Here is a 16,244-nt window from a genome sequence, read left to right on the forward strand (position 1 = left end):
TTCCATAACCTTGTGATTTCCAAATTTCTTTCAGCCATTTTTCAATCACCGTGTTAACTCCCAGCTGGCTTGCATCAGCTGTTGCATTTGCACATATGAACTATATTATTTTATTGTAATTTCATGTTTAATCTTCCCCTCCTCCCCAAATAATTATTTGTATTACATAAGGTAGATATTCTCCAGGTTAATGAAGCTCCAGGGACAATGCATGTGAAGGACTTCAGCATCCAGCATTGAGGAACTCCAAATGTGCACATTACTATTAATAATATCAAAGCAGTCTGATTTATTACATTTCAAGTTACAAGAAACAGAGTTATTCAATCTGTTATTGTAGTTAATTCAAACCTCACAGATGCAATTTTTCACACTCTGAAGAAAAGAAAAAAAAAGTAGAAAAAAACCCCCTACAATTGTGAGCCTTTCGTAATGGGATGCCTGAAATGTGTCTTGTTAGGTGTAGACTGGGAGAGCTTTCCCAGAGATGTGTGCATATGTGGGTAGCCAGTCTTCTTCAATACGTATCTGATGCACATTCATTGTCACTTGCCAAAGCTGTCTGTAAAACATCAGCTGATCTCCTGTGCCTTAGAATGGAACTTCTGAAATGTCATTTTAATTCTAGCTTGCATAAAATCCCTAGCAATTTAGTCACTGGATCTCCTTAACCAACAATTCAGTCCTTCCTTCCTGAAGCAGACATTACGTGACTGTCTTTGGTTTTGCCTGCATGGGTAGTGTCCTGTAGCTGGGTGTGCCAATGTCAGTCCTTCCCATTTCTTGCGTGCAATTAAAATAGTGTGTTATGAAAATGATCATGCAAGAGCTCAATTAGAGGAAGGAAACTTTTGATCCAACTGCAACTTCCTGTGAAATTTCAGGAAGGAAATGTGATTTTTCAAGTTGGAATTCAATCATTAAGTCTACCTAATTGCTGCCTAGGTAACATGGGCTTTTTAATATAGAAATTCAGGATTTCATTATAAATGCAATGTGAAGATTGCCAATAAATAACACAGTACCTCTGGGATGATATGAGAAAGATTGATTTGTGAATCAGAGAGGTCAGAGTGCTACACATTGAATTACACACTTCCTTTACTTGCGAGTCCATATTTTTTCCTGGTCCTTGTTCATTTGTGATCTGGTTAGTCTGTTACTCTAGGAAGGACAGCTGATAGCTTTCAAGCCCTTTTTTTTTTTTTTTTTTTTTTTTTTTTTGGAAAACAGGGGAACGAAGCCTGCTAGCTGCCACGTCAAAATTTCTTTGGGAAACTGAAGCCTGACACCCCATCTTTGACTGCTGTATCACACATTTCAGAAGGCAAATGGCCACATTTCTAGCTGTGACTCAAAAATGCTTACTTAACTCTGCAGTCTTTAGATTTATCTGCCCTTTTCCTTGATTTTCCTTCAATGGCGTATGATACAGAAAGAGATATGTTTGTTTTCACAGAGAAAAGTAGTAAGTCACAGTGCAAATAAAATAACCCATTTTATTTTAAAAAGCTGAAGGCTGATCAGTGAACTGGTGTTCTAACTAGATGTCAGCAAGGAAAATATGGTTATCTGAAACATTCATTCAACCTGCTAATAAATCTCTATGCCCAGAGCAGTCTCCTTCAGACAGAATTTTCAGTTGTTAGAGAAGTTTTACTCATACATCGAGTATCGCAGGTCCTCGTTCATTTTTACAGGTCCCCATGGTTTCCCATGTAAGCATGGCAGGTGTAACTCCACAAACTCAGTTCTGAATCTTATTTGCAAATAGAGCTCCAGAAGAACTATTCAGCAGACCAGTGATGTATTTTGTCACACATAAGGAATTTATTGTCTTGATAAAGACAATAAATTCCAGGGTTCAGTTTCCCATACCACTGATTTCTTGCCTTTGTCTTTAGCTGTGCTACAGGAGTGAAAGTTCATTCCTCCTATACTTTCTTGGGTAGTTGTATAGACTCTCACCCTGGGGAATTTCTTGTGTTTTGCTATATATGTGAGGTAATTTCTCAAGAGGGCTTTGGTCTCCACCTTGCAGGCATTCTGTGCTCCTGTGCTGAGCCTCTCTGTGCATGTCTAACAGCAATAAAAGCATAGCTTCCCAGTACCCAGACACCCTGGATCAAGTAAATCAAGTGAAGTCATCAGATCTATAATTCTGTTTGCTTATCCGTTTGCCAGAAAAAGCAGAACATACAGACATACAGAGATCTCATATTTTTGTTCATATATCATGCTACATTTACATCATAGCTAATTTTCAATAAAACACAAAGCAGCTTTTAGAAATACATCCAAGTTAATTGTGTGACTGTACAGTGGACTTCTCTTCAATCTTTTCACTCTATTTGTCCCTATTCTGCTCATTATATTACCTCTGCCTGAAAGTGTTTTACCAGTGAGTGTTCTGGCACAACTAAATGCTTCTCTTTCTTACCCTTCCAGAGCCTTCTAGAGTAATGTGAAGGTATCAGATATTGGCCCTGGATTGTGGAAAGACTTAACTATGTAACAATCTGTTTGGTATTTGTGAGGTTGAATTCAGTGCTTAAATTTCATAAAAATTCCCATTTATCACAAACACTAAATTCCACCTATAAATAAAGAGAAGCAGATTTCCTTTCAAGACTTTGCTTTTACTTTGGACTGCAACATTTAAAATTTATGAAGCTGAAGTACGTGATGGCAATGGAAATGTGACTTCTGTCTTACCAGCTCTGTAAACACCTGATAATCATAACAACAGGGATACTCGCTCTTCAGCCTTAAGGCCATTTGAGGGGTTTGTCAATGGCACAAGTTTTCTCCCAGTATGTAATGGCACGTGACGGTCTGTCTGATGGCAGGGTCCTGTTGTATTGCTTCCTCCCCTCGTGTTGGTGATTTGCTCTCACTTTTTTTTTTTTTTTTTTTTTTTTTTTCTCTGCTGAATGATGTATTGTAAGTAGTAGATTGAACTATTGTTGCTCTGACAACTGTGACCCCTGCTGAGCTGTGCCCTTCCTTCCCACAGGGAGGACAGTGCTGTCTACCTGTCAGGTCTGGGAACCGTGGGGCTGGAGGTGTACGAGCAGGTGCCAAAGCTGGATGCAGTGATTTTCCCTGCAGGAGGCCACTGTGGCTTGCTGGCGGGGTCGGCTGCTGCACTCAAACACCTCAACCCACATGTTTCTGTAATTGTAAGTCTCCTTTCACTCATAAAGTATTGCATTTTGATGGCTTTCCCCACAGCTATTTTCAAAAGGCGCTGATATCTAGTGGTAGCACTGCACTGGTATGTGGTGATACCCTGGCAGAGACTGCATATGCTAGGGACAGGGACAATCTGATCCCGTGGGCTTCATCTAGAACAGCCTCTGAGAGCCTGGGAAGCCTCCTGTCCCTTGACTGCTTGGCTAGATTTAAGAAAAAATGTGGAAAGAATCTTCCAAAGCAAATGAAATCCAATTCTGTGTTTTGAAATAATTTCTTATAGGAAAGTTTGGTCCGAAATAAGCCACAGGATAAGTTCAGTGATAGCACAGTTATTATGCAATTTGAAATTAATTATTAATTTAAAGAGAAATCTTTGTGTAGCTTTTTTTGGTGTCCGCTTTGGTGGTGACTTCTGTTATAACTGGATCAATAAAAAAGTGACAGCAGTTGTCTTCCATAGGGAGTTGAATCTGAAAGTTTCCCTGTATTGCAAGAGTCCTTAAAGGCTGGCCACCCAGTTGAAGACCGGGATTTCAGGAATCATCATTTTTATGGAGGTAAGAAAATGCATTATTTATTTGGAGGTAAAATACAGGTTGCAATTGTTATCTCCAACTGTATTATTTTCTCATTATTTCAGTTCAGACATATTTTAAAGGAAATATCTGAAGAGTCAGAGTTTAATTCAAGCTGTAAGAGCAACTTCTGCCACATTTCCCCCACCATCATCCTAGGGTACAATACTGTTTCCAGTGCACATTAAATGTTCAGGTGAATACTTAGAAATATGAGAATATTTATCTAACCATTGCCTTCACAAGCAGCTTCTTAACCAATGAATTAAATGGGAAAGCTCTCATGTAAAAGATTAATTTGTGAAAAGCCAGGAAAATGCAGTGCTTAAATATTTAGACTCACAAAACTCTTATTGGGACAACAGTGTTTATAAACAATGCAGTTGTTTCCATGTAATTTGCTCAAAAACCCCTCAGCTGTTAAGCAATTTAAGAATATCTTGTTTACCTGATGTTCAAGTCTCTGGAAGCTTTGGGTTAAATGGGAGTTTTATTAAAAAAAAACCTTCTTAACTCTCTCTGTAAGCTCTGCCTGTCTCTACACTCCTTTGCTGCCTGTCCTGCTGTAGCTAACAAACCCAGTGCCACGCTTGGTTCTTCTCTCCTTCAAGTCTCATTGAAGAGTGAAAAGCACTGGGCTGCAGAGTCACTCTCACAGTGCAACTGTGCCAGTGAAGAATCATAATTTTCTTAAATGGATCCAAAATGACAAAATCTTCCTTGGAGTTTTGGTCTTTAGTTCCCTAACACATTTTTGTCATATTAAAAAAAAAAAAAAACGAACAAGCAACTTAAGATCATATAACAGCGGTTTAATGCACTTACTAAGGGCAAAAAACAGTCAGGACTCTAAAAAATGTTTAACTTGTCTAAAGCAGCCACCTTCATATTTTTGTCTTTTGAAAATCTGCAGATGTGAGCGGACTTTGCTTTGGCAGCAATTCTTTGCAGTTGACTGGGAAACTTGTGGATAAAGTTGTTGCTGTGAGGTAGGTGAAGAAAAACAGTGAAATGAATAATACTGGGTGAACAGTGGTGTATATGAAAAGTGCACTGTACCACCAAGGCACGGTTGTTCTTCTTGTACAGTGGAGAGCAGGTTGACAAGAGTTGCCGTCATTCACATGCTGTAAGATCGTGGTGGTGGTGGGGTGCCTTTTCTTCCAAGAGGGACGCTGAAGACATTGAGCCCAATGCCACATATCATAGAATATTTCAAGCTGGAAGAGACCCATAAAGGATCATTGTGTCCAACTCCCTGCTCCTCGCAGGGCTACCTAAAACTAAGTCATGTGACTAAAAGCGTTGTCCAGACTGATCCCCTTTGGACAAAACTTCACCTGCTGCAAGTACCTGGTCATGCTCTGGGTGTAAAACTTGTCCTTCTTGCATTCTACAACACTTGAAGGCAGCCTTTGACAAAACCCTTCCAAATCTTCACTGAAAGGCCAAGTTGGCAGAATATACTTACCACTAGGATTTAGCTAGCACAATGGTCCTAGTGAAAAATGCCATCCTGTCTTTCAGTCAATAACAAGACCGAGAAGTACATTCACCCCCAGCGGCACAGGTTCCTGTACCACCACCACTGGGTCGTATGTACCTGGGGGGATGGAGGGAATCCAGTTATGCATACATGCATTGCCTTCTGCTTCTGGTAGCTCGTTTTGTTTTGTTTTGACACAACTCTTTCGCCTTCAGGGAGGAGGACATCCTCATTTCGATGCTGAGATTGTTGGAGTACGAGCGAGCCACGGTTGATGCAGAAGGGGCTATTGGGCTCGCAGCACTGGTCGCAGGGAAGCTGCCCGAGCTGAAGGGTAAAAGGTATGGCAGGCATTACAAACAGGGCTTCACAGGGGACTGTGGCAAAAGCATGAGATTGAGTGCCTCGGTCCCAGGAAACAGAGAGGAGAGAAGCTGCTTTTTTTAGGAGTGACGAGGCAGTTTCTGCCCCTGAACTGGCAACAGGCTTATCTGTGGCATCTGCTTCAGGCTGAAGAGACCACTTGCAGATCAGAAGACCGTATTGAACAACACAAATGTCAGCCTGGAGGCCAGACAAATATTGTCATTTCCCTGTATTCTGAAATGATTCAGGGAAAGGCAGTTACACCCAGCTCCATGGGGCATGGTCACATCTGCCAGGAGAGCATCCTGCTCTTGTCAGCCTGTTGCCTTCTCTCATTCCACTTGTGGAAATCAGCCCTGTCCGTGGTGGGACAGGAGCTAGGCTGTCTTCTGCAGTCGGTCAGTGACACCTGCCTCCCGGCCCTGAGAACTCCTGCCCGAATAGTCAATGGGATTACCCTGGTGCTTAGCGTTAAACGTGTGAGTAAGTCTTGCATCTGGGCTTGAGTACTCAGTACTTAAGCGGATTGAGCCTTGGTTTAGGACATAGTCCAGAGTGTATTTAAACATACACACACTCAAGACAAAATAAAATTTCCAATGCACAGCCTTGTAAGCTGAAATACTGCTGAGGCAATTCTTCAGAAGAGGTTGACAAAATACATACGGAGCAGCAGCAAATTTCAATTCAGCACAGCTGAAATAAAAGGCCTGGGTCTGAAGAGGTCAGGTTTGACTTTGCAGAGAGAGATTATCAGGGACTAACTGCATGGCTCTTCACTTGTTCTTCAAACATTTCTGCACTCATTTTGCAGAGTTGAGGCAGATTTTAATTAACGGGTACAGAAAGCCTTGAACATATATGTTGTCTCACCATTAAGAGGCTGAGACTCAGAACTTACAGGAAAAAAATTATGTTACATTTTTAAAATTTGAAACAGACCTCCAGCCAACTATCTCTGACAAAATGAAAACCTCCAGGAAATGCGAAATTAAAACAAAGTTTCAGACCAACTAATGCAGCCAGCTTCTAGGCTCGCACTGCCCACAGTTGATACTGAGAGCCAGGAGCCCCTCTGACATGTGATACGTATTTATCGAAGGGGAGTCCTAGGAGATCTTAAGCTGATATTGAATACAGTGGCTTTGATTTATGGTTTCTTTGCACAGACAGGTGCTATAAAGAATTCTGTTTTTCTCTGTGTTTTCAGAGTGGCAATTATTATATGCAGTGGAAACTTGGAGTTACATTTGCTGCAACAGTGCGTAGCTCGTGCCCTGACCCTTGATAACAGAGTGTGCAGATTTTCCCTTGTGCTCTCTGACTGCCCAGGAGACATTTCAAAGCTATTGGAGATTTTGGCTCGGGAAGAAGCAAGGTAAATCAGACTAATATTAGGGAAATACAGTCACAGAATAGTACAAAGGTTATTAAAGATTTGGACATGTTTACAAATGTTCTTGGAAGTCTGTAAGTAACTAAGTAACTCTGAAGTCTGCAAGTCTGTAATTAACTAATGAATCAAAAGGTTTTTTCTTGTTGTATTTCAGAAAAACTTTTCTTTCCTTCATTTTTTTCCAATGTGAAAGCACCTTTGCAGCATAGAATAAGTGTCTAATACAAAAAGCAGCAAAGACAGCTACTGTCAAAATGCTTACTGAAAATATTTTACAATGACAAAGGATTGTGGTAATCTGTAATTTATCCCTTGTTTCATCCAGAGTTTTGGATATCAAACAAGAACGCATGTTTGTGACATCTGAGCTCTTCACTGTCGAGGTAAGATGAGATGCAGTTTCCGTTCCTCTAGCAGTATGACCTCCCCTAGTGTATTCTGTTTTCCTGTGTCTCTAGGTGACTACGTTGAAGAAGTCCAATAGAGAGTGCACAGTCATTTGAGGAGCAGTGTGATAGATAATTTCTTCTGTTATGCAGCATCTTGCCTCACCAAACAGTTGGCAGGCATCTAAATAATACAGGACCTGTTTTACCTGCTATTGTGACACCGCGGGTGAAATACTCCAGCTGTTACTATTGCAAACCTTCCTTACGTGCGTGGTGGTGTGCCAGAGGTGGTGAGCAAGCTGCAGCATCCGTCCAGAACTTGAAGAGCCAGCTGTGCAGGCTGGCTGTAATTACCTGAGATCAATTTGCCTTAAAGTGATGCAGAGAACACACTTACTCTAAAGGAATCTTTGTTTTTAACTAGGGTCTCAATTTTGTACTTTATCCACAAAGAGAACAGAGCGAAGTTCTTTTGAGGAGCTGTTACCCGTTAATGGCATCTCTTAAAAGGGTCATTTGTCTCATGGCATATCTTTTTATTTAACCTGGTTTGGCAAAGGTGTGGTTCCAGTTCCGTGCTACTACTGTCCGAGTCCTTAGTCTGTGAAATCACAAGTGGAAGTCAAACTAGGGATCTTTACTAAACAGGCTCATAAATGGAATTGAGTAATGCTACTGAGTAAGCAAGTTCTTCCATTTTGGCATTTAAATCTAATTTCCCACTTGGATGCAAAAACCTGCTCAGTATTTTCACTTGCTGATATAAAGAACAGATTAGATTAAAGATGACTATAGCAAAGGACTACAAGGAAGTTCACAAACGTCTTTCAGAACATGGTGTTATCAGTTTTCTCAAGTGTTTAGAACTAAAACTACTTTGTTCCGCAGTGTGCAGTAATGATAGGCCAGCTTATTGCTTTGGGTAACTTGACGATAATGTGACGCTGCACAGGGTAGACAAATCCCTCGATTCAGCAAATAACTTAGCTCTGAAAAACATTTTTACTGAGGGCTAGATTCGACAAACCCCGTAACTCTTATAAAGTTTTCAATGTGATTTTTACTGAGTAAGGCTTGTAATTTTTATTAATGCTACTGAGTAAATGAAACAAAATCCTCTCTCTTAGTTTTTGATTGAGAATGTTAGAACAATTTTCCATTGCTCTTGCAACCTCTCCCAAGGAGGCAACTTTATCAGAATCTGTAGTAAGTACAGTTGTTTCCCTGAATAAAAAAGTGCCGTGTGCTATTGTTTGCACTTTAAACACGGTGTATTTTCACTGACTGTCCACTTCAGGAATCTGACAGTGTTGTACCTCAAGAGGGCCAAAGAGAGGAATTTGCATTCCTGACTAACTTAATTGGATGCTGGATTTGCATGATGGCTTTTAGTCAGTCTGGGAGAGGCTGTCGGATAATTAGATGTGAAGCACAAAGTAGTATCCAGATTTATAGACCGCAGTGACTTTGGAGGCAGCTCTATCTGGTGACACACAGTGAATCACGAAGCTTTTCTTTCAAAACTAAAACAAGGGTAATCAAAAAGGATAGATATTTAATTTATCTTCAAGCATCAAAATGAATTTACTCTAACAAGACATAGGAAAATGTACATATTTTCATAGTAAACTTAATACACGTAGGGAAGGTCTTACTTTTTTCTTTGTTGCTTGTAAGAGCCAAAGCCTTGTCTCAGCAAAGAATTTTAAGCGTTTGCTGCTAAAGCAGACCTGGAAAGAACTCTGTGTAATTTTCATCGGTGTAAATCACAGCATATTAAACATGCATTTAAATCTGAACCAAGAACCACAGTTATTGTGTGTTGAACTGCTGGTAATAATAAGAAAGGCGTTACGGCTATACCCCCTCCACTCTAACTTGAATAAGTACTTTTGTTTGTGAATATACATGAAGTGTTTGACAGAACGCAGCAGTAAGTGTAGTGGCTTATTTGAAACACTAAATGGGTTCTGTCAAAATTGTCATCTCAGTATTTAATCATCCTTTTAGATTAACCCTTTCATTTCCAAAGGAGAGAATCTTGCATTCTAGTCACTGCTTACCAGGAAGATAGTTTGTTTTGGTCTGTACCCCCCTCCCACCCCCCCCGCCGGTGAAATGCCTCGCTGGGTTAGTGTTTATTGATCCACTACACACTTGGAATGCTCCCTGGGAAGAGCCTTGCTGATAGTCTGATTGCCTGGAGTAGTAAGGACTTCCTAAAAGGAAGCTTTAAGTTCAAACTATACTTTTGGAAAAATAATTTTTAGAATATTTTGCTGGCAAAAATAAGATATATTCTTAATTTTTAAAAAATATTATGGCTACATTAGATTTAGCTGATTCTTAATGAAGTGCCTTGCGCAGTGGGACCAGCTGGTCACATTCTTTGGAACAACATGGAAGTTTCTTTTGGATATTGCCTCTCATAACTCCAGTTATGAGATTCTCTTTCCTTGTGGCTCATACAGGATTTCTGTCTTGCAGAGGACTACACCCTAATTCACTTTTACCTGAGCAGTTGGGAAATGGCTTCCAAAGTCCCAATATTGAAATATATAACTTTTAGCAAATCGTACAAATAACCAGTGGTAGGCTTCATATTTTACAACTGTTGAAGCAGATTAGATGACCAGGAATATCTAGACAGAAATAAAGATCAGAGCTAGGGAAAAAATAGTCTAGTATCACCAGCTAACTGGATAAAGAGACCTAAAGGATTACCAGTTCGTGGGAGGAAGCTACAACCTGCTTCTGTGAACTTTCCCTATTCTTTATCACCAATATGCCTCAGATTCAATGTGGGACAATTTATCACTTAAATTGTTTCCATCTCTAAACCTCTTATAAGCATTTAAATCCCTTTAATTTCCTGTTATTATGGCCTTAGAGAGAAGTCAATGAGCAAAATCAGTAAGTGATTTAATAATGTAGGAATTGTCTTTGCTATGAAGGAATGAAAGGCTTTGCTGTAGAACAGCCACTTGCCTGCTTAATGGGTGTCTCATATTTGGACTCAGGCAGCTCAGCTGGAAAAAAAACCAATCTTTGAGTTTATGAAGTTTCTAGAACAGTATTCTTCTCACCACTGAAACTGCAGCATAAGCAGACTGACAGGTACAGGAGGGACCCAGAACAGAGCAGTGGTGGCCTTGCAAGGTCTTGAGGTGCTCCAGCAGCTTTGCAGAGAAGCAGCTGAGGTGGCAGCTTTCCCTCTGACCTCGGCTCTGTTTGAAGTTATGGAGTTGTCTGGCCTCTTCCCTTCAAACCTCTCAGGAGCTTAACTCTGCTGTGGTTTTAGATAACTCAGAAGAGACCAGTTGTAAAAAGAACTTCCATCACATAATTTCTCCTCTGACTGTGCAACAAAAATACTAATTCATAAATCAAATGTTGCTTTCTCTTTATGATAACATTACACATTGTCCCAACGGTGCTGCCTTTCCTGGCTCACTTTGTGTGGTATAATACCTGTTTCTCCCGTAAAGTTTATTCGCTTCAGGCCAGAACTCATTAAATTATTTTTGTCTGTTCTGGTCAATTGGAGTAAATTCCTTTAGGCCAATTTGCATTTTGTAGAAGGCTGGAGGAGAATATTTTGGATTAGAGTCCCCAGTTGCCAACATATTCCATATTATTGTCCTGTGAAAAGAAGGATGTTGTTATTCCTAACGTGTTTCCTGCATGACCTGAGCAAGGCACTGTTTCTGTGCTTCGGTTCCCCATCTGCAAAATGGAGATTTTTGGAGTGGGAAGTTCAACAATACATTTCTTCTGAGGCTCTCCAAAAGAATTTGGTAATTTTCTTTAACAGCATTCCACAGAAGACTAACGCGGTGCAGAGTAGCCTGCCCCGGTTGCAGAAATAGGAACCTGAGTCCGGGGAGGCTAAGAGTAGACCTGCTGGATTATTTTCTGACTTAGGTAATGCAGTGGCAACTTGTTTGTACTCAAGCTCACCAACCTGAATTCAAGAATGTGCCAAAAGATAAGGGCTCAGGTTGCACAACCAAGTGACAGCTGTGGCAGCTGTTGCTCTCTTTCTCAGGCATTGCATTGCACCAGCCTTGGGGGCTATCTGGCAGCTGATCCAGAGGTGCTATTGCCAAATAATCTGTAATGTGCAGTAACCTGCCGCGGGTGTTTACCACTGTTTATTCATAATTCAGAAAACATTTGTTGATACTTTTAAAATATAAATGAAAAGCCTTACTTTAATTATAGAACTGAAGGCAGTGTATATAATTAAAGTTTTCATTTCTAACTCCAGTGATTTTTGTGCAAACAAACCTGTGCTGTTACTGAGCATGGTGAATCACGAATATTAAGTTATAGCTTAGATGAAGAAGGTCAGTATGGTTTCTAGGATTAAAGAAGTGGGATACAAAGGTTTAATGGATGAATCAGGAACATAAGGAATTGCACTAGCTGATTACGATTTGTCTTTACACAGAGCCTGGAAAAGCACAAAAGACTGAAATCTTTTGCTTGAGCAATGCTACTCACATTTCCCCTGCTCTCTAGCACTGGCTCGGCATGTCCACCTAATATCTTTATTTGCACACACAACCTACAGATATCCATCAGAGAGTTGAGAGGAACACTAAATTAATGTTTAATATCTAGAAAAATATGGTCTTGTACTGAGAGCTTTTATAGGTTTGAAACAAATTCAAAGTAAAGTTTTCTCTAGTTGCTGTGGGTTATCTTGTCGGGAGCCTAAGAAACATCAGGCAATAGGTTTTGTAATTTCTTCTTACATAAAACCAACTTGGAGCACTTACTCTTAGCTCATCAGTAGGTATGCAACCTCCTGTAGCCAGTAGTACCTGGGTAACTATTGATCTTAGATAAACAGAATCCTCACACACCCCTCCGTGAATATGGGGATTGCCCTGTTGGACGCTCGTGTAAGTCATACATCCCATGTGAAGCAACTAAGAGAGAGGAGTTCTATGAAGGTAAAACTGCAGTGTAAATTGGCCTAATCTGAGCAAGAAAGCAAATTCTTGCCTTCCTTGCTGTTTAGATCTGTAGCCGCTCTAAAGCGTAGAGTGATTCTGTTTGCTCCTGCCGTGAGCAAATGTTCTTTCTTCCTCTATTTGACAAGTGTAAAAATAATCAGGTAAACTTGTGGAGTTGTTTATTATTGCTGCTGTTGCTGTCACTTTTATAATGCAGCCTATTAATGGCCGTATCACGTCTTGGATGCCGTGCGTGCACCGAACAAAAAGACAATATTTATGCAAACTGTTTACAAGCTCTCTGGCTCCAGTCTATCCAAGTCTGTCTGGCTTCAATCATTAACAGAAAGAAAAGGGCAAAGAGGAGGACAGTTAGCTCTATAAATCAAAATGCTTTGCCACGCTTGCTCCCAGGGACTGCTCCCAGCAACTGCTTGCTGCCAAATATTCAAAGCTGAACCTGGCAAGTGCAGATGGGTTCTGAATGCAGCAATTGATTTGCTGAGGACAAAACAGTCATGATTGCTGGGGAAGGGGAAAAAGTTTACTTTTTGAAACTACAGACTCAGTGAGAGATGAGTATCTGCTCTTGAAGATATGACTGCAACGCTTTAGGGATTTTACCTGAGCCATGGAATGGATAATGGGTATTTGGCACTTTGGTGCCTAGATATCCTTTAGATACTTATCCCAATCTTTGTGTTCTCTCCTCTTCTGTCATTATAATTCTCTTCTGTGACTGTTCTTCTCAAGACTAAATCCCACTTTTTCAGAGGAGAAAGAAATTAGCATCTAATTTGTGTTCCAAAGAACAAAACAAGACTAGAACTCTGTTCAGGAAAAGAGGTGAAGAATTGTGGAAACAGATCAGAAATGCGGCCCGTGTCCTGATGGATAGTTAAGAAGCTATAGCCAGTTTTCTAATTGAGCGAGCTCATGGCTGTTTAGAATAACCTGGAGTTAGTGTTTTGTCTTCTCATTCAACAATTTTGCTAAAGATTTATTGTTATTTTAAACTTGTTCCTGGAAACATGAATTCACAAAGTTCTTACTTAGAAATGTCTTCGTAAAGTGGAGTGGAGACAATTTTATTTTTTGCCTTGTTGCTTTTCAGCTCTGATAGGGGCATTATACAGGGCATCTGTCTCTAGCAGTTCACTTTAAGGTTACCATGGCCAGATTTTTCTCTACTCTCTTTAGATTTGTCTGTTACAATAAACTCTCTGTTGTTGCACTATGACTCATCTTGGATCCTTTCCATGCTGGATTTCCATGTTTCTGTGAGGTCTTTTTTTCCACATGGCACTGTCAACATCAGTGATAATTCCAGGAGGGTCAGCAGTGATGGAAGTTACTAGTCTAAAATTGTGAAGCATATTTTTCCTTCTGCACCTTCACATTGGTGCCTCGCCTTTGATAATGCCCAGATTTTCAAATGATGCAGTAGAGATGTGAGTATGTACAAAAGAGGGATTAAATAAGAATTGAAAAAGGGACATTGAAGTTATCGTCTTCAGTGGTTGCATGACAGGATTGTCAATAATACTCGTGGAGGCAAGTGAAGAATAAAAAGAAAATTATCTAGATTAGGTTTGCCTGGGGTTAGTTTGATTTAGCAGTGGAACAGCCGTAACAGAAAACTAGAAGTGAATCGATGAGCAAACAAAAGATCAGAGTAAACCAAGAAGGTGTGTGAGTACGTGAAACCAGCCAGAATACTGCAGAGACAGTAAAGGACTAGGGGATAATTCCATCAGAGAGAGGAGGAGGAGAAAATAAAAAGCTTGAAGGATGGAATAAACACTGCCCAGAAACACGGGAAATGGGGTGAGGTAAGAGTCAGGGACAGATGAGGTGGCTGCAGCACCACGTACACACCCCAGGGAGTGGAAAAGAGAAGCTGCTAATGGATGGATGACTTCAGGGAGGCCAACAGCAGACAAGTACTTGCCCAGGAGCCAGCAGAGGATCAGCCTATCTTCTTCAAATTTTGAAGGCAATAAAAAGAAGGGCTGTTGGAAGGTTTTTGGACTGTGCAGAAGGGCTGGAAGAGTCACAGATGCCTGCAATATCAGTTTTCTTACCTGCATAGAAAGGGCTGTGAGGTCCAGAGTTTTTGTGTTGAACTGATCATTTTGCTTTTACGAGTGTATTTTGGGATTGAATTGGAAATGCCTTTGTCTGAGATTGCTGCCATGCCGTCAGGAATGTTCCTAATTCTTTTCCCAGGTCACCTGCACCGTGGAGACCAGAGACAAGATCCACACAGCCCAGCTGAGGAACGCACTCCTGGAACGCTACCCCACAGCCGCCTGGACGGAGCGGTGATGGGCGCAGCACAAGGGAAAGGGCCGAGGCCCTCTGACAAGTATTTTACAGAGCCCTAATCTTGAGGCATTCAGAACAAATATTATCTTTCAAAGCTGAACAGTTAGCGAATAGTTTCAGGATATTTATTTCCTGCTCAAAATGTAGTGAATGTCCTTGGGAATAAAGTTAAACTCAGAACTTTAGCTTAGCTAAGGGAAACTTCTAGTCTCTGCTGGTGTTGGAATTCAATAAATCTTTATCAGCTGGCTGTCTGGATTTTGGCTAGGATGTAGGATCCAATGGCATTCAATAAATAAACAAGAAGTCATTTTTCTTTACATCTGAAAGCAGACCTCTCAAAGGTCTTTTGATTTTGATGCACCTGGTTAAAGTAATGCAGCTCCTTCTGCTGGACTTTGCAATAATACTGGTATAGTAATTTCCATTTCCAAGACAGAAGCAGTTCTCCATTTGCTGAATCTGCTTCAGGAGATATATAGGTGTGTGTGTGGGTGTGGGTTTGAACACACTTCTGTTTTGATCTTTGCTATCATGTGAGGAAAAATTATGCTAATAAAATGTGATTTAAACAACAGCAACAAAAAAAAACTTGGAAGAGAAAAGCCATTGTATTCAGGTTTTTTTCCCCCAAGGGAAAATGATCCTATTTATAAAGTAAAGTTCCAAAAGACGTTGCAGCAATTAAAAAAAATATAATTAGACCTCATATGCAGAACATAAATGTAACTCTTCCTTCTGCTTTTGGGAACTCAGTGTAAAAAGTATCATATAAAATGGCTTGTGTTTCTTTAGAGAGAGGGGTCTCTCCACCCATCTGAATTTTGTAATTAGCATTCCACTGATCATCTTAGTCTGCCTAAAACAGATTCTATCCATCGCACCTGACAGATTAAGTACAGTGTTAAGAGTGAAGTATATTTAAAGACCACATGTTAATAGCCAAAGGCAGTGCTGGGAGAAGAGGAAGCTTAAGTCTTAGGCACGTGGCTAATGCAATTAACAAAGAACACATTGACCTAAATACCATTTTCATCACTACAGGCAGAAACCAACTAATAAGGTAACAGAGTGGGATGGAAGAAATGCAAGAAAAATTCAGGCCCATTTCTAAGTGTGCGTACCAGAGTTGCCTTTCCATTTGGGCAAAATTCAATTTAAGGCCAGCTGCAACAGAGCCGGTATATACCATTCCACTTGGTTAAGTTTAATCAGGGTTGAGACAAATTTTGGGTGTAGGTGTTTTAATGAGAGGTCTTAATCCTGCCTATAGTGTATCAAGTTGACAATTAAGTATACAAAATAAATACAACATATTTAGCGGCGCCCTCGCACACCCCAGCTGAAAATCCAGCAAGGTCAGAGGGAGCATCTCCATGGGCTGCATGGGATCAAGTCATTCCAGTTCCCATGCACAGAGCTGTGTGAGCTGTTGCTAGATGTCCATGAAAACCAACTGTTACTATAGCTTTTTGGGGAGAAAGATGCTCAAGCCCCTAGTGACACTCCTTTTTTGTCATATTACAATTTATAATCTGAGCT

At 40.5% G+C, this 16,244-nt stretch overlaps 1 protein-coding gene across 2 annotated transcripts in view; it reads left to right on the forward strand.

The window, feature by feature from the left end:
* Positions 1-15,291, forward strand: part of LOC147600032 (uncharacterized) — a 30,440-nt gene extending 15,149 nt beyond the window's left edge. For both annotated transcript variants that reach the window (XM_086752534.1, XM_086752533.1), the window contains exons 6-12: positions 3,017-3,182; positions 3,659-3,755; positions 4,687-4,762; positions 5,475-5,600; positions 6,836-7,003; positions 7,347-7,404; positions 14,604-15,291. In XM_086752534.1, coding sequence (XP_086608660.1) covers positions 3,017-3,182; positions 3,659-3,755; positions 4,687-4,762; positions 5,475-5,600; positions 6,836-7,003; positions 7,347-7,404; positions 14,604-14,702 — 790 coding nt within the window. In that variant the 3' untranslated portion in view covers positions 14,703-15,291. The remainder of the gene's footprint in view (positions 1-3,016; positions 3,183-3,658; positions 3,756-4,686; positions 4,763-5,474; positions 5,601-6,835; positions 7,004-7,346; positions 7,405-14,603) is intronic.
* The last annotated feature ends 953 nt before the right edge of the window (positions 15,292-16,244 follow it).

The sequence above is a fragment of the Chlamydotis macqueenii genome, chromosome 7 (genome assembly GCF_036417535.1).
Source record: "Chlamydotis macqueenii isolate bChlMac1 chromosome 7, bChlMac1.mat, whole genome shotgun sequence".
NCBI classification, from domain to species: Eukaryota; Metazoa; Chordata; class Aves; order Otidiformes; family Otididae; genus Chlamydotis; species Chlamydotis macqueenii.